This window comes from Pezoporus flaviventris, unplaced genomic scaffold (genome assembly GCF_033815535.1).
Source record: "Pezoporus flaviventris isolate CSIRO_AGI_PZ_B2104156 unplaced genomic scaffold, CSIRO_AGI_Pfla_v1 ptg000015l, whole genome shotgun sequence".
NCBI classification, from domain to species: domain Eukaryota; kingdom Metazoa; phylum Chordata; class Aves; order Psittaciformes; family Psittacidae; genus Pezoporus; species Pezoporus flaviventris.
The window spans coordinates 29,089,209-29,110,522 of NW_026892563.1; the positions used below are offsets into that span (position 1 = coordinate 29,089,209).

At 42.5% G+C, this 21,314-nt stretch overlaps 1 protein-coding gene across 1 annotated transcript in view; it reads left to right on the forward strand.

Annotated features, from left to right (window-relative positions):
* The window catches only part of PTGFRN (prostaglandin F2 receptor inhibitor), a 65,759-nt gene extending 44,899 nt beyond the window's left edge, over positions 1 to 20,860 (forward strand). The window contains exons 6-9 of the mRNA XM_061454445.1: positions 2,653 to 3,072; positions 11,925 to 12,032; positions 18,775 to 19,080; positions 20,336 to 20,860. Of these exons, the coding sequence (XP_061310429.1) occupies positions 2,653 to 3,072; positions 11,925 to 12,032; positions 18,775 to 19,080; positions 20,336 to 20,502 (1,001 nt within the window). The 3' untranslated portion in view covers positions 20,503 to 20,860. The remainder of the gene's footprint in view (positions 1 to 2,652; positions 3,073 to 11,924; positions 12,033 to 18,774; positions 19,081 to 20,335) is intronic.
* The last annotated feature ends 454 nt before the right edge of the window (positions 20,861 to 21,314 follow it).

The window sequence follows — 21,314 nt, forward strand, 5'->3', positions numbered from 1 at the left end:
CGTAACATGCAGAGACAACTACTTGCTTTTTTAGGTAAGGGTGTTGGAATGCTAATTTCATCTGCTGCTACTGGAGGAGAACAGTTTTGGCAAGTTGTTTCTTCTGAGCTACATCTGTACTGCTATGATCATGTGGAAGTGTTTTTCTTAAGCACATGTATGACAGACCAAATGCAAGATTTCTTTTTGGTGTCTAGGACACAGTGCTCTGACATGAAAATTGACAGCACAAAGAATGCTTGCATCAGGAAGAATTTTTGCCCAGAGCCTTCTCATAAGGCCTAAAAAGCAGCAATATGCAGCAGGAAAGTACAGCTTAGCTGTTTGCTATTCTGTTTGTGGAGCAAAGTATAATTGTCTACTATATTCCTAAAATATGTGGCAGGCTGATCTGTGCTGGCTTCTAAATGCTGCAACCTTATGAAGAAGGTGATAGCAGAATCTCATGGACACATAATGAGATAAAAATGGATTTGAAGTCTAGAATCATAGGCATGATGAGCTCTCTCACAAGGGAGTGGAGAATGACTCTGTGTGTGCAACTTCAATTGTGATTGTACCCTGAGTGCTTAAATGTGCCATTCTTATATTCCTACTTAGTGGGTAGAAGTGTGATGGCGCTTTGGTGTGCAGTATCAAATAATTCTGTGCTCAGCTAGACCACTAGAAGCAGCTCAGCCTTCATCACTCCTGGTGTTTCTTAATATAGCTTTGTACTGTGATATGCTTTATGCAGTACTGATTTAAAGTTGTCATAGCCCGGTTGTGGGCTGCGTTTACTCATTGTGAAAACTGCTGCTTGAAGGCAAAATCACTGCGAAATGTAATCTTGACAAGTTATCTTTGTTGCTCTTGTGGGGAGGGCATAAATATTACTGAATTTACTTCGGTTTTGGGGGATGTGTTGCAATCTCACCATTGCTTATTTCCCTTTTCCTGAGAAGTTCCACCTTGCATGAAAGTGATCTGTGTAGTTTTTTGTTTAACATGTCTACACTTTTTTTTTTTATAAAGGGGAGAAGGGAAATTATGATGCACCAAAGTAAGCCCAGAAAGTCCGACTGACTATTTTTGCAACACTGCTACTTTGAGAAGTGATTGTGTCGTGGTTTAAACCCAGCCAGACAGCTTGTTCACTCACTTTCCCCCCCTTCTTGCCCTTCCCCTACTCCCAAAGGGATGGAGAGGAGAGTAAAAAAGAATGCAACTCCCACGGGTTGAGATAAGAACAGTTTAGTAACTAAGGTATAACACAAATCACTACTGCTACCACCAATAATAACAATGATAAAGGAAATAACAAGGGAGGAGAATACAACACCTCACCACCAGCTGACCGATAACTTGCCCCCCCCCCGCCCAACCAAGCACCGACCCATACCTCCTCCAACCCTGCGTCTCCCCGCCCTTCTGGCTAACTCCCAGTTACATCCTGGGCATGACATGCTGTGGTATGGAATACCTCTTTAGCTAGCTTGGGTCAGGTGTCCTGTCTCTGTTTCCTCCCGGCTTCCCCTCCTCCCTGGCAGAGCATGAGGCTCACAAAGTCCTTGGCCAAACCAAAACATCATTGTTATCAGCTCTGTTCCCAGGCCGAAAGTCAAAACACAGCACTGCACCAGCTACCAAGAAGGAGAAAAATGACTGCTACTGCTGAACCCAGGACAGACTGTAAGCTACATTATTATGCCTCAGCCCTCCCTCCCTTGGGAAGAACCTGGGTGTGCAGGGTGCCTCTTCATAACAGTGCCAGGGAACAAGCAACTCCCTTTCATTTATCTGGCTCTGATTTCAGTCAGTCCTCATATTCTCCCTGTGAGCTTGTATTTTTTGTGTCTTGAGGCTATGCTCCTAGATGTATAATTTTCTCTAACCCTGTAGTTAAGGGATTCTTGGGGTTGAGGAGCTGGCAGGCTTTGGAGAATGCTGAAGAAAGGGAAGGAAATGAAACAGAGTTACTGGCATTCTTTCTGCCAACTGGGCTGTTGGGAAGTATCAAGGCTTCTGGTAGGTTTGTACTCGGGTGAATATATGAGAAGCAAGAGAAAAGAACATGGAGATGGAGGCAGAGGTTTACTGAACCTTTCTCTTTAAATGCAGAGGGGTGTGTATATGGAGGTGCTGGGGATGGAGACTTCTGTTACCCCCAACTTCTTTATCATGCAGTTTCAACTAATCTTGGAAGTTCAGCTGAGTGGGTCTGTATTGCTGTTAGGTTTTCAAGGGAAATAAAGGAAGCTACACTAAGTGTTGCCATTCAGTTAGTGGCAGCTTTTGTCACTAGTCACGAATACTCTAGCAGTGTCCTCATCCGGTGAAAAAATAGGACTCTAAATCTTATATGACTAATATCTTTTGAATAAAAAAACCCTGGAGGTCCTGTCATGCTGTGACCTGTGTATTGCATTAATTGTTCAGTGTTTGGTGTGTGTTTGTTTGAAATCTTGCATCTTGACCCAAACTGGTGTGTACTGGTGTACGCATGCGGCTGAGTAGCATTCTGGGATGTCCATACGTGTTAAGATAAATGTGCTGGGACTTGTCTGTACTTTGCTTCTTTGTAATCTTCTGGATTGAAAGTTGCTGCAGAAATTTCTGCACATATTTATTGTATTAACCCCTCCTTTGCGGCTTATTTCCTTCCCTCTTCAGATTACACACTCACAGTGGAGGCGGTGAAATTGAAGCCATTCTTTGTAGCAGGCCACACCTTTGAGATGACATGCAAAGTGTCTTCAAAAAACATCAAGACACCGCGCTATTCCGTCCTCATTACAGCTGAGAAGCCACTAGCAGATCAGTCGAATCCCAATGGAACTACTCGCATCATCTCTTTGAACCAGGATTCAGTAGTGCGGCTGGAAGACTGGACAGACCAGACTCGTGTGGATGGTGTGGTGCTGGAGAAGGTCCAGGAGAATGAGTTCCGCTACAGGATGTATCAGACCCAGATTTCTGATGCTGGGCTCTATCGCTGTGTGGTGACTGCCTGGTCTCCAGGTGGTGGTGGCATGTGGCGTGAAGCAGTGAATGGCTTATCCAACCCTATCCAGATAGACTTCCAGATGTCAGGTTGGTATAGAATCTGGCAGCAGTGTGTCTGAGCCAGAAAGTCTGTCTCTGGGAAATACCTACTCTTTGGAACATGGAAGGGGTATCCAAATGGTATGATGGCTGAGAGCTATGCCTGCCTCTTTTGGTGGTACTTGCGTCCTTTGTGCTATTGCTTGTTTACAGAAAGATGTTTATTGACTTCACTGTAATCATAACACCTGGGTTTTTCTTTACTAATGCAGTATTTATGGTCCTTCAGGTTCAGAGCTGGTTCTTGGTATGGAATAACTGCTGCCACATTTACCAGCTTTATCACTAGATTGCTGTTAGGTCGTGGCTGCTTTGGTAGAACACTAATATAAACTGGATTTCTGTTCCAAAACAGACTTGATCAGGATAGCAGTAGATTACCTAAGCACACCTTCCTGTTGATGTAATTGCAGAAAATGGGCAGGTCAAGACGACTGCAACACTTCAGTAACATCTCAGCAAGTGTATCCTGACACTGGAAGCCCTTAGAGGCCCCTTGTGGCTGGATTACAGAACTCCACAAATTGGGATGAATATCAGTACCCAGAGCTGAAACCCTAACCCTTCAGCTGTAGCGAAGCCTACCTGTTGCCAGTCCTGGTATATTTTTACGGGGAGGTAGAGAGAAACAGCATTGGTTTAGATCATTGGAGATGCATGTTAACACCGACTTCTTATGCCTTGGGAGTTGGTGCACTGATGAGTGGAGGGGTCACCTAAGCTGGTGACCTCTTGAGCACTTTTGAAGAGCTCTCAGCATAGCTCAAAGGTGCATTCTATGTTGGAACTCTCTAGCACTCACCTTCTGCACTCACCCATTGCTGTTCACAAACACAGCTTGGAAGAAGGTCTCTTCTCACATCCCTTGTTCTTCATATGAGCTATTCCACATTCTTATATTCTATTCTTGTAACAGCACTATAGGGCATTTAGGAGGTGTATCTATGACTAGGCAAGAACAGCCTGACTTACAATTGCATCCATAACTAAGGCAATTATTCTCTATGAGGTGACTTCTGAAAACTGCACTTCCTTATACTAGGCACACTGGGAAAAGGACAAGGGCTGAGTGTAGGGGCACAGCCTTGCAGTGAGGACATCACTGTGTAGTTTTAGCCTTATTACTCTTGATACCTGGGTCAGGCACAGTGGGAATGCAGCATTTGCAAAGGGATGATGCAAGAAACCAGCAAGAATGAAATCTGTCCCAGTCCCTTCAAAACCCTTATGTGGAAGCTTTCCTGCACAAAAGTGGTATGTCTCCCAGCATTGCTTGTGTGATGTCACTTTGAACTCCCATCCAAAAAGTTTGGTGGGATGCTATTAATATCCATGGTTCAGAGAGAAACCTGGGAGCTATGCAAGGGAGGGAAGTGTGACTGTTGTAGTCTTGACTTCTTTTTGCTATCACATTCCCAGCCTCTTCACTCAGATAGGATTTCTGGAGTGTGGATTGAAGAAAGGGAGGCAGTCCATAGAACTGCCCTGGGAATGTGTGAATTCCAGTAGTAGGGCTGGAGAAGGGGGGAGGGATGGTCCTGAAACCCTTGCAGCCTTTCATTCTTTACAAAAGAACGAAGGGAGAAATGAGATCCCAAGCACAATTTACTGGAGAGCTATTTCCCAAAATAATCTTGGCATGTATTAAAATCTGGCTTGGAATACCTTCCTTTCTTCAGTTGATGGATGAACTTCATGTCCTTCAGTTGTTGCTCAGATATCCCTGCTGGGCATTCATCTCTAGGCATGATGAGGTCACATGCTGAGCACAGAACGGAATAACTGTGGAATTATTATTTGGAAAATTGTTTGGAATCAGGTATACGAGACAGAAGACGTTTTGTGGGTGTGTTACTTTGGTTTTGCTGAGGTGCACTGTCTCTGATGCAAAATGAGACTGAGTCAGGGAGTTGGAGTTAAATGGCAAAGTTGTGGAGCAGCCATAAAAGCACAGCTCAGATATCACGCCTTCGTCTTTCATCCTGTCGTGCAGGCAGCTGTCAGACTTGTTCTTCAGAAAAAGAAGTTGGTGCCAGATTTTTCTGAATGGGAATGGTGAAACTGCTGAGGTAGCTAGTGGTTTCTGGGGAGAATGAGAGGGTGCCCAAAACTGGAGGGAAAATACTACAGGAAAAGGTCAGAAAAAGCAATGGCGTGCAGCTCTCCATGCAACTGTAAAAGCTCGGGAGCACCGCTCTGCTAAATCCTGAGTTTAAGGGAGGGTGATGAGTAGCTTAAGAGTATGTTTATCCTTAATAGGGAAACTATTAAGTCAATTGCACTGACTTCTGAGGTTCTCCAAGTGTAATAGAAAGACATTTTAACTGTGGCTGCTGGAGAGGATATAACAAGGCAGTATAATTTCAAAACCCAGAAGGTATTGCAGTCTCTTCCATACTCTGAAGGCCTGGACTTAGACAGCATTTTCAGCTTGTGCCATGGGAGATGAAGTGGGGAGGTGATGGGTGTAGAAGCAACATTTTCAGAAGAAGAAAGCTCTTAAAAGGGCTTTACATAAAGCTTTTAGTGGTTGGAAGAACTTCTTTCTCAGTTGTTTTTATTGATTCCCCTTTGATACAGGGTGGGGAAACTTGTTAGGGCTGGAAATCCTTCCCTCCAGTTTGACTGCCTCCCAGATCTCAGAGTGATGTTTCAAGGAGAGTTTTTCAGTGTGCACACGCATTGTGCAATGTGATCTACTTGAATGGCAGGAGGCCTGTAAGCTTTTTATATGTGAGCTGGGGACTGCGCACATGAAACTTCAGTGTTTCCTGCCACAATAGGCTTGAAATGTAGCAGTGCTCTGGAATACTTTTCCATGAACATCTGTGGAAAATGTCTTGCTCAGATTCTTTCCATTCAAGGCAGAGCTTGCTGGCTGCAAGCAGAGACCTCCTCTCTTCTTTCTCCACTTGCTGTTGCAGAGGGAAATATTTATTCCGTTTGGTTAATGATCTGAAATGTTAATGTAAAGGTATTTGTCAGGTAGTTGGGAACTTGCTTGAGATCAGAGTGCTTATCTGATGCAGGTCTGTGCACAGCTACCTGCATCAAATGGCTCCAGCTGACTGCAGCTGTTAAGTTTCTGTTTGTTTTGGGGATGGTTTATGTGATTTTGCTTGTTTGTTTGGTTTTTTTATTTTCCTGGCATCAAAAATATTTCTTTGGCATTTTTCCTTTTAATTTTCTATCCCCTTTACCCTGAACCCAATAACCCAGATTAGAGTTTAGCGTGGCTTCACCCACTATATGCTCGCAGGGATTTCCACAGAAGTGACTTACTTTCCTTTGAAGATAGCAGAGAGAAGGAAGCTTTTAATCTGGTATTGAGAAGTTTGTTGTAAGAGAGAACAATTTGGAACTTGGCTGTGCTCTGAACTGGCTTGCTCTGTGCCATTCAGCAGAGGGTAGAAAGCTCTGGAGAGGCAAAAATAAAACTTTAAGGGAAGTGTCTCAAGGAAATCTTCAACTCTGGATTACATCTGCACATGAGCTCGTTGCACAGCAAGTTCACTTTGGATGAAGCTGAGATAAACTGGGAGCTGCTGGAAATGTGAGCTGAGTTGTGATGTTAAACTTGCAATTAAAATGAAATGATGCCCTACAATGACCCCATGACATACTCAGTTTCAGGAGAGGAGAATGGAAAGATTCCTAAAGGAAAGAAACCTTAATCATGGAAATGTATAAAGAGCAATACAGCACAAATTCTGACAAGAAAGGCTGGTATTTTCCTGCCACTGTTGATAGGCAGAAACGTGCTTTGTCATTGTATTCCTATGTGCATTAATTTGTAGCTGGAATGGAAACCACAGACTAAACTACTGGGGGCTTCTTCCAATAACAGCTATTATGAGGCTTGGGGTAAAATTTGTTAGGGATCAGCTCCATGAAGAAGCAGGGAGAGGCCAGAGGGCTGGAATAATGGGGGTGAAGGAGCTCATTATCTGGAGGAAAGCAGGTCATGGGATTCTCAGTTCAAGAGTGAATGATTTGGTGCCAGGGCAGATACGAGTAATATTTTGGAAGACAGAACTTGTCGATTGCATCAGGTTTTTTACCAGTTGTGGTCAGCAGTGTTGGCTGACTCCAGATAGGGAAGCTGCATGCAGGGACTGCAGTCTCCTGGCTAGGTAATGAACTGGGTGCAGGCATCTTGAATGGAGCAGCCTGTTCTAGATCTCTGTCAGTCATGTTACTTGACCTTTCTATGTTCTACTTTACTTGTCTGGAAAATAAAGGCAGTTCATGTCTGTAAAGAGAAAATAGCTTATTTTTTTTCAGAAAAGAGCTTGCTAAAATGATACAGAAAAGATCAAAATGTCACCTAGGACCTAAATAATTGGATCTCTACTATTGTTTCTCTTTAAGAACACCTAGATTTGTATTAGTAAACTTCTAACTTCAGTTTCTTCACTTTGTTTAAAATACAGTGTTTTTTCAAGTTTTCAGAAGTCAAGAAATGCTCTGAAAACGTTTTACTCCTATCTTGACTGCTGATGCTTTTTAATATAGAATTGTTAATACTTTAATAAAGAATAAAATTTGTTTTACAAGCTGTATCTAAGCTTACTTATTGGCTTAGTTTAAATCAAAGGTCTCGGCAGAAGACTACAATCTAGGGAAAGTGTCATGATTTAAGCCCAGCTGGTAACTCAAAAACATGCAACTGCTTGCTTACTTACCCTCTTTCTTCCTCTCCAGGGGAGGAGAAGCAAAAGAATGTAAACCCCATGGGTTGAGGTAAGAACAGTTCAGTAACTATAATACAAACCCCATCAGTTTGTGAAAGAAACCACAACACTGCACCAACTACCAAGAAGGAGAAAAATGACTGCTACAGGTGAACCCAGGACAGGAAGGTTAATGCTTAGCTCTTACAATTGAGAGTGCTGGTTTGTTTTGTAAGCCTGTGCCCTTTAGTTTCTGAATTAACTGAGGGCTTATCTTCAAACCTGAAGTTACTAAAACCCAGTTATTTCTCAGCTTTCAAAGTCCTGAGCAGCTTTCCTACGCTTAACTTAGCTTTGTTCTTGATGAGCTTTACAGTCATGTTTGAGCTGTCATCCTGGCAAATGAAACTAAATTCAGGTTTGTTTATTCTCCTGAGTGACCAGTAGGTGCCAATAACAATATTTCAGACTGTTAAATACAAGTGGTGAGGTGAGCAAAGGCACATTATCCATTAGCTCTAAAGTTCTATTTTTCTCAGTGTTAATGTAGCCTGAACTCAGATCTCATTGAGGCAGAGTTCATGTTACATCCCCAGACCTTCTTTGGATGCCGCAAGTGCTTGAGTGTGGTGATGCTGAGACGAGTGTCTGCTGGGAGCTGCCTGTTATCACATGCCTGCATCTGCAAGCTTAGGGTTGAGGTTTATCTGGTTTTGTTTTTGTCTTGGAGGGTAAAAACTTAAGAAAAGCACTTGTGTTTTGTGTGCCAAGCACTGCTTGATAGATCTAGATCCAGATCTTGAATACTGTGGTGTAATGAGGGGCGGAAAAAAAACCCGAACAGGATCCACACCTTGCAGAGGGCTTTTGTGGCACATTGTGACCTCTCTCAGAAGGTCTTGAGGAGCCTTGAAAATGTGTCTGGAATCATCCTGTGTTTGCTCTCATGCTGGTTTTTGCGCAGCTGCTTTTCTTGAGCCTGCAGTAAAGCAGATGCCCAGTTAGATAAAGTAATGGTTTTGCTAGTAACCCACTAACAAATACTGGTTTGCTGCTGCTTTTGCTGGAGATGGGCGTACAGCTGATTCCTTCTTCTCTCATCTTGTTGCCAGACAGCTTCAGCTGAAGCCAGAGTAAATTTTTTAAGCTGGGGACATAAATCAGACAAGTTATAATCAGGTTAAAAGCACTGGTCAGTTGTGTGTTTTTAAAATAAAAGCAAACAAACACAGAACCCTTCTACAGAGAAGGGTGGCATGCAGATGACTTTCAGTGAGGTATTATAGCTGTGTTACAGTTTAGGTTTAAAAATAGTTTTCCCTCTTCAGCTGGAGAGGGGAAAAGCACAACACTTGACACATTTCTCAACACTGTTGAAATCCAGTTTTTCTAACACAGGGCAGTGATTTCTCCCTGTAGGTACAGATGGTAATTTGCAGGAGATGTACCCTAATAGGGGAATAACTGTGGCTTACTGAAGGGAAGTGCATTCGTGAAATGACAGAACAGGTGCTGCCTAGCAGCCTTCTTACAGTCCAGGAAGCTTTGACTCTTCATGCGGGAGGCAGAGTAGAGATGTGTTTGGTGACCCAAAACTGAAGAGTATGTAGGGAGTACTGCATTATCATGATACATGGCTTTTCCTGGCTGACTGACCAAACAAGCTTAGCTTTTACCCTCGTGACATTCAATGTCCAGGAATACTCAGACTCCCTTCTCCATTAGTGGTTTGTTGGCATGCCGGTGTTGAAGCCAGTGTCTGTTGGATGCAGTAGATGCCTGGATTTTTAAACTAGAAATAAAGCCTGAGAAATCCTGTCTATATGTCTGTCCTTGTTTATCCTTCCAGGGCAGGAGTGAGGCATCCCATCCTTAGCTTGATGAAGTTGGGATCATGCAGTTCATTTCAGCATATAGCCAGAACACAGCCTGTTTCCTGGAGTAGAGCATGTCCCATATTCCTGACATAATGTCACCTCACTTGCTGCTGGGACCTAGGATAGACCCTCAGCTATAGGCAGTACCAGGATTATTGTGGTGCCAGTTTGCCATTGGTCAGTGCGTGTACTGTGAATGCAGAGATGTTCCTGACAGAGTCTGATAGTCTGTTTCTGTTGTTGTGACACTTCACACGCCACTTGAGGGTTTTGTGGTTACAGCTGGCTGGAGTGCCTTGGTCCATGCTGCCTTTAGACTCCTAGGACCTTGAATTTCTTTCTGCACAACTCTGAAGAAGATGATGGGAAAATATGGGAAAATAAATATATATATATGTAAATATATAGATATGCAAATAATAGATGAGCTGCAACAGGAATATGGTTGGGTGTGTGTATGTGAATGTTGGGAAATAAATTGAATTTACATGGGAGAAGTTTGGGTAGAGGTTGAGGAAACAATCAGATTAATCTCTCTTCATTTCCCCAGAAAAGGATCCCATCGTGCTGAGCGGCAGCCTGCTTGTGAAGTCACTACCTAAAGAGCTGAACTTCGAAGTATTCTGGGTCTCTTTTTTTCCTTAGATATGTTCTAGCATAAGCATGTAGGAGTCTCATCTGGTAGTCCACATGTAACCTCTACTGCATCTCTATCACCCTTGTATCCTTGCTTGGTGGGGTAATTTGCAATCTTAATTTATGATAGAGAGGACTTCTAATGTCAAAATGGTACAACCCTCCGGGATTTTATATTTACATACTTCCCTTGTACACAAGGTACAACTGCTTCTGGGACAGAGGAGAGGGCTGTCAGAAATCTATGGCACAATAAAAAGCAGCGCAGTTTCCCTGTGGAAATTGTGGGGGGAATTTTGGAAGCCACAGGAGTAATTATTGCATTGTAATTCATTTCTTAGTGTGCTGTGTAATCTGTGCTGACCAAGACAAGCCAGGCCCTTGTAGTCTAGAATAGTTTCACCAAAAATGACAGCTCTAGCTTCACAGAACATCCAAGTTTCTTTCCAGAACCTCAGTCTGGAAGTGATGTGATAAGTACGTTCAGTGTGGTGAGTTATCAGCATAGCTTTCCACAGAAACGTGTTGGGAGGGCAAGGGTCAAGTGGGGTGTGTTGGATGATTTCATTAAATGTTCTCCATCAAAAGCCTTGCTTGCCACTGATCTTCAGTGGATTTGAAATTTACAGTTCCTGTACTAAAACAGTGACATACAAGAGTGGAGGAGGGCAAATCTTCCAGCAGCTTTTCTGTCCTCCCTTTTTATGCTGCTTGTTCCAGAGGTAGCTGAGCCAGGTAATGATAGCAGCTAATGGATTCTAGAAAAGGTAAATCTGGCTCCCAAGTTCCTTCTTCAGTCCATGGCCCCTTCCTCCAAAGCCACCATTAGCATAAGCTTTCCTCCTTGCTACTCACCTCATTTGCTTTGTTTTGTAGAGAAATCACTAAGGGTATTTTGACACGTGTTTCAGTTTCTGCCCAGTGAAATAGCCAGTACTATCAACATTAGCATATCTGAGCAGTTGTGGTTTTGTTAATTTTACACCAGAGATGTAGTTGTTGTCAAAATTTGGGGAAGTTTGGGTTAAGCACCTCAGAAGTAAATGCCACACATTGTTAATGGTGTTTGAGCATTTCATAGCAGCCTAATGGTTTTCATCGATATCATCACCACATTGCAGCTGACGGAGTTATTACATGCTTAGGCTTTGAGACATCTTCTACAGAAGAAGCTATCTGTGGCGGAGCCTGAAGGAAAGCCCAAGGAAGTGTTATGAGATGCACTTCTTGTATTGTCTGTGTTTCAGTTCTGTATTGTTAAAATACTGAACTGTGAATTTTGCTCTAATGTGAATTCCTATCAACAGCCTCAACCAAAAAGATCCATGTTGGATTAGCCTGAAGACCTGGACTCTTGTGCTCTTACAGGAGTCATCAGTGGAAGACTGGCTCTTTTTGTGCAAGACAGTAGATGCCAGGTTTGGGCAACAGCTTCTGTGTTGGGTGACAGGTCTGGCAGTTTGGGTACTTTGTCTTAGTGTAGGAGCTAATGGCTAAAAATGGATAACTATTTTGCAAAAGCTGACACAACCGCTTATCCCTGTTTCAGTGTTCTTTCTCTAAAAATGAGCAGAGAATATTTCAAAACATGCAAGAAAGATTTTGGACACTGAATAAAAACCTGTCGTTAACAATTGTGGTTACTCTTTTCTAGGTCCTGTGTTTAATGTCTCGGTGCATTCTGACAACCCGACAGTTTACCAGGGTGAAGTGGCAGATTTGTGGTGTATTGTCACAACAGAAGGAATGGCACTTGAACAAGGTATTTTGTCAAAATTATTTTACTTGTAACTCATTTACCTTCACCAAGTAGAATAATGCCATCAATAACAACCCTGTGTCCTTTAAGTGAGGCTGGAGAATGGACAATCAGCATTGAAAATCCTGTAGAACTCAATAAATACAGGAGAGCATGTTTGCTTTACACAACCCAATTTAAAACAAGGGGGTTTGTTCCACTTTCTGAGGGGACGGGCAGAAGGTGTTCTTGCAGCTAAATCCCTCTGTGCTATCTGTGCCAACTGACCTTACTGCCGGCAGTCTCAGCCTACAACCACTAAGGCTGTGAAAACTATTCCTGTTTCCCTTAATGGGAAAGGAATTGTCAAATCCTCTTGGAAGAAAATGGTCATCTGTGAACAAATCTTAGTCATTTGGCCAGTCAGCTTCATAATTCAGAGTTAATTTAAGGCTTAATGTATAACTAAAAATCACAATAATTGCTGCAGCCTAAATATTAAAAATGAATGTTTATTGCTGATGCCTTCAGAGGTAAGCATCTTTTTTTTTTGTGGAAGAAGAAACAAGGTGCATAATTGCTATGAAAAATATAGCAGACACTTTAAAGGCAAATTTTTTGAAGAGCTGAAAAGTTCAGAGAATTTCTCAATACCTAGCTGCTTGCCAATCATAGCCTTGAGCTGCTTTTCATCACAATGCTGTGACAATAACTACGGTTATTATACCTAAGTTCAGAGAGAGATTAGGTTTTTTTTTTAAGTCATTCCCTTTCTCTCTATATATATGAATATAAAAACCTATTTAAAATCTATAAATATATATGTAAATATAAATATATATACCCAAATAAAAATGTCGTGATTCATGTAAAACTTAGAAATCTACACATAAACCATGTGCAGAAAATATTACTTACAATGTAGTAGCTGATGAGATGAAGTACCAAGCTTGATAAAGAACCATCACTTTCAAATTCCCTAGGTGCCTGTTTTGCATTAAATCTGAGTCTAGTGGGGAAGCAATTTGCCAGATTACAGTTCTGTGCTGCCTGTGAAAAAAATTGTAGAAGTCCGTAGATTGTATTATTGAAATGCTTGGTAGGGAGAAAAAGGCTGAGTAAACTTTGTCAAAAGATTCATAGCCTGGGATACTGGACACAGTAAGCAGCGTTGTATCCCTGTACCTGTGCCTCAGTCTGTCCCGTGGCTTCTGCTCAGCAGGAAGCTTCTTCTAAGTTGAGGTGTGCCCAAGCTTTTACAGGTACTGTTGTAAGGCAGTACTCAAAATGGCTGGCTTCCTTTGCAAAACACTAATTGCTGGCAGGGAGCCGCTGCTGCTTCTGCTGGTGCTTGATAGCTAAAGTAAGCTTAGGGTTGCCTTGTGAAAGAGGCCTTAGCATCCCTGACTCACTTAAAACTTGAAAAGAGGCTACTTAGTAACAGTGGGGCTCTCAGTGCTCTGTTGCATTTGGGTTTGTAATTGGTTTTTGTGTGTTTGGTAGCTTGAGGTGGGGAAGAAGTACTGACAAGGTAAGAATAATCAAAAGGATCAAAGTAAAAAGATGTCCTCTGGAAGTAGTTGCTCACAGCACAATTACCTTTTAACTGGACAGCTTTGTAAGGGTTTGTGGTTGTCTGTTGAATTGATGGATGATGCCTAGACTTGGAAATGATGCTGTTTCCAACACCTGCAAGCAGCCAGTGCAGAGTTTTAAATGTCAGCCCTGCAATCTGTTCCATAAATGGATAATGTCATCTCAAACATGGCAGATGCCTTGCCTCTTTGTGGTTTTGGCGAGTGGTGGGAGTTGATTCTGTTTGTTTTGTGTTGGGTTTTTTCTGGGTTTGGGGTGTTTTTTGTGGGGCTGTTTGGGGTGGTTTTTCATCTGTAATGGAGCAGATGAGGCATAGGCAACAGATATGCCTGGAATTAAGTGTAGTGTTATGGCAGATTTTGAGGGAACCTTTCAGTCCATGCTCCGAGCCTCCAGTTGCTGAATGAGCAGGATTTGGGGCCTAACCAGCCATTCTGTGCAGAGAACCCCTATCTGTACCTTTCCCATGGGCCTGAGAAGCTGACCTCTCTCCTGTTCTTGCTAGTCCTCTGGATGAGACTGGCAGAAGAGCTGCAGGGAACAGCTGGAATCTGTGAAACAGCTGTAGCATGCTCAGATTTCCCTTGTCAGTCTAACTTCTTGTCCTTGAGCTATAAATGGTACTAGAGCAGTGGGATAATGGAGCAGGTTAGGTGAAGGACCTTAAGGGCTCCTATGATAACAAACAGATGTAGTTCCTCAGTAGTTCCTTATTCCCCTTTATCCCATCTTAGATCTGTCTCTGTGCTGAGTCAGTATCACAATTTAATTCACAACTAGAATGGAGAGCTGGCTTTTTAAATTAGTGTGAAAATAACAGGGGCTGTCTCATTCCAGAGGGAAAATGAGGCACATTGTTAGGGAAAGCCTATACCAGGTATTTGCATAAACAGAGCAAGAGTTGCCAGCATCTCCTAGAAAACAGATGACAGGAGTACAGACATGGTCTTTCCATTTGGGAATGTGGTGAGAAAGGAGAGCAGAGCAATTGCATTTGAATATGAGTGGGCAAGATGCCTTTCAAAGGCCATCTGCTCTTCTGGTGCAGGGCTGTGTTTTGGGCCCCTCTTTTGAGCAAAGAAGGATCAAGGAACTTGATAGGATATCTTGTTTAATGCACATCCAGAACACTTTGAGCACAGTTGGTATTCCAGCCAGCTCTGCTCTTTTATACATAAGCACTCAACTTTGCAAGCATGTATGTGGATCAGTATGTATGCTTCCTGTAATAAGCTGAAGTGTCAGGTGCTACCTCTTCTCTCTTGCATACACAATCAGAAAAATAAAGAATTTCCAAGGAGCTGAGGAAAAGTTAAATCACCTATTGTCATTGTCAGTGCCCTTCTTTACTGCAGTTAGATTGATCCATTTGTTTCTAGAAGTGTTACTTATGGGTTGGACTTTTGTCTGGTAGAGGTAATTCACAATACTCTGTGTGTGTTTCTGTGTACCCACCCTGTGGGAAACTTTCAAAAGGATGGGAAAGGTTTTGGCATGACTGCTGTGTGCTTTAATTTCCTCTGCTTCTTTGAGACCCTGCTGAAATGGAGTGTGCATTACTAAGCTCAGTACATGACAGCAACCTCTCCATCTAACGAAGCGCTTCTTTGGCTTGGCAGCTGTGGTTGGTGTTTTGAATTCATATGAGAGGAATATGTGGGTGTCCGGGGAATAGTAGTTCTGTGTCTTGAAGATATAAAAGCTGCTTCTGATATTTCTGTTGAATACACATTTTCACAAATGATCTCTCTAGACTTCCCTGATCACCCCTTCTTGGGCTATGTGCTTAGGGATTTAAAAGTTTTAGTTATTGTGCCTGAAAGGAGATGGTTGTTTTTATCTGCTCCAGACAGATGCAGTGGGCACTCTAGAGAATTTAACAAACCCAGCTTGTTCACCTGTTGTATGGCTTGAAGTGGTTTCCTCAGCTGTCTAGGAACTCCTATTCAACCTCATTTAAATGTATTAAGCAAAAAGGGTCTCAAAATTGTGATTCAGTACTGTAACAAGATGCTGAGAGAGCAGTGGAAGTGAATGGTTTCTGAAAGCTGGTCTAGAAACAGGATTCCCCATTTTGAGGAGTGATTGGCCAGGGAAGCAGCTAAGACCCAGACAGCTTAGTCCTGTGTGTCAAATTGAAATGTGCATAAGGATGTGCTTTACATGTTGATGATCCTTACTAACTGGGGAGGGGAGGAAGCATAGCGTCACTATTACTCTGCTTGCAGAGCTCTGAAGGGTCCAAATTCTGGTGCTTTTTTCTTTATGAAAGGAGCTAAGTTGCATGACCTGAGGACACTGAGTCCTTGATGGCCTTCTGAGCTTGGCACTGGGTTGTTATCCTTTCCTGTAATATGGGGTATTTTGTCCAGATGCCTTATAGTACTTTTAACATTGTAGAGCGTGGAAGGAACCAGTGAAAGAAACCTTTGTAGGGTTAAGTGTGAGTGTGGTTCTTGTGGTTTGGTTTGGTTTTGTAAATCTGGGACAAAAATTGTGAGAGTGACTTGTCAATGTTGATGCAAGGTGTGTGTAGGATGCTGCAGATGCTTTTGGGAAACCTAGTGTGTGACCTGTTTTATGTTAGTAAAACTATATTTATTATCACTTGAGAGATGCTAGGCATGTTCATCACTGATCTTTAGAGAGCACCTGATTTATGTCATAGGTTTGCTAAGTTTTCTGTGGTTTTATTGCATGAAAACCAGAGATATATTGAAGCAAATCAGATGACTTTGCTGTATTAAGCTATTTCAAGGAGGATAGCAACTTGGAGCCAAATCCTCCCTCTAACTGTCTGTAGTGAGTCACTAATTGCACACTATGTATACTGACTAATAAAATATGTTGGCATAATACTGTTGTCCCATATTGTAATTACAGAAGATAGATTCAGCTATTTCAAAATGACAGCAAGTGCCTGCACTTGTCTCTGTATGTGGAGGGAAAGGAACCTCAAATTAATTGGAACTGAAAAGAAAGAATTCTTTAGAGATAGCAAGTTGCCTGGGAATCTGAAGGCTAGATTATTTCTTTTTATATCTAGACTTATTGTTTAAACCTTTTTTAGCCTGTGCAATGGTATATTCAGGACTTGGCCTGAAAGGTGTCTATAGGCTCCTATGGTATCTGGAAATACAAGAGCTCATGGCAGTCTTGATGATCTTTGGAAGGTACTGGTTGTTCCCAAAGTGCCTGCCTGTGGACCGGTGTTTTATTACCGTATTTGGCATAAACAGGCAGCATAAGAAAGAATAGTTTATAGAAACGGAGCTCTCTCCAGTAAAGGCCCCGTTTCCCACAGATGGTTGGATGAGTACACAAAGCAGAAGTCAAAGTTTGGTCCTGTTAACTGAATATATGTTTATGGTAATTTTTATTAACATCACTTTCAAGAGAAGGCCTATGCCAAGTAACCAACAGTCGTATTTGTAGTATGACAGGCAAGAGTGATTGCTGTGAGGTCTGCTGGTCCACATGACTTACACTGACCCCTGTGTAGGACTGGGAGACCTACTCCTGCTGTAGGGCTGCAAAATAGGCCAGGTGCCCTTTTGAGGCTCTGTGCTGTCGCCTGGAGCACCTGGCTAAGGCAGGAAGTTGGCTATTGTTCCAGAAATGAGCTTGGTCAGCCAACATCTCTGGTAGTAACAGCTGCTGTCTCACCTTTCTGTTTTGTTTTGAAGAAGTGAGTAAAACCAGCGCACCTACAAGAGAGTTGAGTGTACCCCGAACAGTGGGTAATTTTCTGTCTGCAGTAAAGGGGAATGTTCTGCCTGGCCAGCTGATGCTATACTTCACATAGCAGAGCTGAGGATGTCCCTTTACTTTTAAAATATAATTTTAAATTTCCCTTCTTTCCTGAAGTGTTAACTTGCCTGATAGAGGCTGAAAAATCATTTGCTCTTATACCTGTAAAGAATTTGAGTACAGCAGCAGGTTTGCAGCAGGTTTAGGGCTTTATTTTTAACATTAGCCTGGAGATCAAATCTGAAAGTTCAGAGAAGAGCAAGCTCAATATAGAAAAAATATAAGTTTTAAGTTTCAGGTTGCTAAAACTGTATTTTTCAGAGGTCTCAATAGTATCAAATGGAGGTTTGATACATCGCCAGAGTCACTGGGGACTGCCTTTAGTTGTGAAAAGGTCAAGCCCTGTGTATGCATTCTACCAGTACCCAAACCTCAGGATAGAAATAGTAACCTCTGTTTCCAGTTTGGGCCCTACAGTTTGCTAATGTATCAGGAAAGAAGACATGTTGATGAAACGAGTGAGCAGCCTCTCCTGTCTATGCCCTAAGTTATGCCAGGATTCAGACTCTGACGCATGTTGCTAGGCTCATGTTAGCAAAGAATAGCACTGGCTTTTAAAGTAAGTACTCTGCTACATCAGCCTAATAGGGTTAAGACTGAGGTCTGCTAAAGGGGTCAATAGGATCTGTATGGATGTTGGAAGAGCTAGATGTGCTGATGAACTCTGACTACCTGTCAGCTTTGTTAAACATGGAAGGTGTTGCAAATGCATTTTGTAGATTCTCCTTGGGTGGTAAAAATTGTACAAGGCATAATGCCTGATGATGTGTGACAGTAACTCACAACTCTGAAAAAAAAACTTTATAAAAACATCGTGGTCAGGCCTTGCTCCTGAATACTTAGTGTTTTTGTAAGTAATTTTTTGTGCTCTGTCTAGAATCTCTGTATTCATTTAGGTAGACCAAATGTAACGAAGGGGCCTTCAGCAAAGAGCCTTCTGACTTTTGTTATATAGGCCCTGCATGAAGATAGTGATTGCAAATACTTAGGACTTCCACTCCCATTTCACTGTAGGTTCAGCATAGTTCTAGAACTGCTTATGACACTATGCCTGCTTGGTGAAAACTTAGATCAGAGATTAAACATAGGTTTTAGGATAGCAAGTAGGAAAGGAAGAAATCTCCTCTTTGTTGTCCCTGTATTAAGTCACCCTTTCTGTGCAACTGCATCCTTCCTGCCAGTGCATTTCATTGCAATTCACTACTTGAATCCTCCTAGAAAGGACATGTTCAGAGCATTCTCTTTTTCTTCTTTTTCTTTCTTTCTTCCACTGTCAGACCAGTGTTGCCTGAAAATGACACTATGAATACTTTTCAGAGCTCACCACCATGTCTAAATTCATTTTTGTCCTCAAACACAGATGATACGTCCTTTGATGTTTCCTGGTTTGCCGTGCACTCCTTTGCGTTGGACAGAGAGCCCGTCTTGCTGGCCTCACTGGACCGAAGAGGGATTGTGACACAGAGCAGGAGAAATGGGAGCAGTGATCTCAGCCTGGAGAGAATCAGCCCATTAGAATTCCGTCTCCGTGTGCATGGCTGTGAGGACCATGACTTTGGGAACCACTACTGCATAGTGACTCCGTGGGTGCGATCTGCCACTGGTGTATGGCAGCGGGAACCTGACATCAAAGCCAAACCCATTTTTCTATCTGTGAAAATGGATGGTAAGAGATTCCAACATGTCTTACACAGTCTCTTTCTTTTTTAACACCTTGTTATGCCTTTCTCTGAAAAATATTTCCTATGACTATTTTTAAAGGTCCCTATGATAATCTCAGATTTTGTTACTCTTTTCTTTTGTTTGCAACTTCTGATTCCAGATTCCGTAGACTAGGTAGGCCTGAACAGATCACAGTCGCAAGACTGAAGTGTTTTCTTTCCTGATCATTTCCTGGTGATGTTTTGCATAGCTGGGGCATCTTTTAATCAAGGCATAATATCCTCTTCAAGTGTTAACCCTTTGGTTGCCTGCATGAGGAAGCCTAGGTTTGCAGATGGGGTGTGCTGAAGTAGTTGTGTTGTGGTTAATGTCAAAACTGAGAACAGAAAGTCAGACCTCTGACTCCTTCCTCCCTCTCCTAACCACATGACATGCTGCTCCCTGCACTTAATACCTTGTCCGCTTTCTAGTCTGAGTTGCAAGAGTTGCTGGACTTCATAAGAAGCAAGTTGCACGCTAGATGCTGCATTCAGCATGTAGCTAAGGAAGATTAATGCAGGAGGGGTTCTGAACTAGTTGCTTTCTTCTCAATATTTCTGTGAAATGTCATATTGGGAAGTTCCATGAACTTGAAAGGAATCAAAAGTTTTATTCTCCCTATTGTGTAGCTAACTATGATAGCTGTACTTTCCAGACTCCTTACAGTTCTTGACCCTGCCTTTGTCTGAGCAGTAGGTGCTTGCAAATCAAATTTTGTGTTTAGGTACCAACTTTGGAGGTTGATTAGACAGGGTTGTAAGTGGCAGCAAATACGTTGTACAAGTAGTTCTCATCAAGCAAAGCATAAATGAATCCTCCTTGTCATTTGGAAACAAACTACAAAGAGTGCAGCCACAGTCTGCCTCTGATGAGGGAAGCTTACAAGGCTTTTGTTTGGAGGAAGAGGTGATGGGGCACCCCTTGGAACTAGCTCTGCTTTGCTATCTCACTCCAAGGCTCCTCATGCTTCCAGCCTCCCTGAGGCTTTGAAAGGATAGAGGAAGAAGTGGTAGAGGAAGAGCAAGGGTGAGGAAGTAAGGGAGTCCAATAAAACTAATTTTCGAACCTCAAAAGAAAATCGGTGTAATTTCTCTCTGAAATAATTAATGTGCCCATAAGTGAATACTGTGGGATTTATTTATTTGTTTTTGTTTTTAAGGAGAGAACAGAAATCTCTGAATTTCTCTGTGATATCTAATGATGTTGCCTTCCTCTTTCAGTTTTGAATGCTTTCAAGTATCCCCTGTTGATTGGCATTGGTCTGGCCACTGTCATTGGACTCTTATCCTGCCTCATTGGCTACTGCAGCTCCCGCTGGTGCTGCAAGAAGGAAGTACAGGAAACAAGACGAGAGCGTCGCCGGCTAATGTCAATGGAGATGGACTAAACATGGAGCCAGACACACTTGTATTTTGGGAGAGACTCAAAGGGCTCTTGGACTGTGCTGAGACACTTGCCCACAGGCCCAGAGAAGACAGTGCATTTCCTCTCTGATTGCAGCTTGGACCTCAAGCTTCTCCTTGTTACACATCATGCCCTGAGAGCATTCAGGCCATATGTAGCAACTTGGAATTCTCCTTTTCCAGCAGCACTTTCTGCACAGGAATCGTGTCCTTCTAATGTGCAAACTGTTGAGTCTTCTTTCACCGGGGCCCTGTGACAAAATTCACTAAGGTTTTTCTGTTTGTTTGATTGGTGGGTTTTTTCCCCTCCTCTTGGTTTTGAATAGATGTATGAAAATGTGATGGTCAGGGTGACAAGTGGGAAAAGAGCTGGTAAAATGTCAAATTTTCATTGTATTAACCAATCTACTTTTCCCTTCCACCCCCATCACACCATCCTGTTCCCTTCCTCTGTCCACCTTGGTATCTCACAGACTTCTCTGTGCTGGGTTGAAGGCTGGAGAAGGTTCTTCTTCTAGTTTCTCATGAAGCTGTTCCAGCAACAAATTGGTTTTCTGGTTGTCTGCATGCCTTCTCTACCCTGGCTTTAAAGGGTTTGCAACATAACATGCCTAGAGATCTCTGGGACACTTCTTTTTAAACTTATTTTTTTCTTTTATTTTCAGTGCTTAAAGCTCTTGGCAGTGAATAGAGGCTAACTTGGCAACCCTGAAAAGTCAGTCCTGAGACAAGGATTTGTTGGCTGTCTCCTTATGGCCACCTTCTCTCACCTTTTCACCTTTTTCTTTCCCATTAC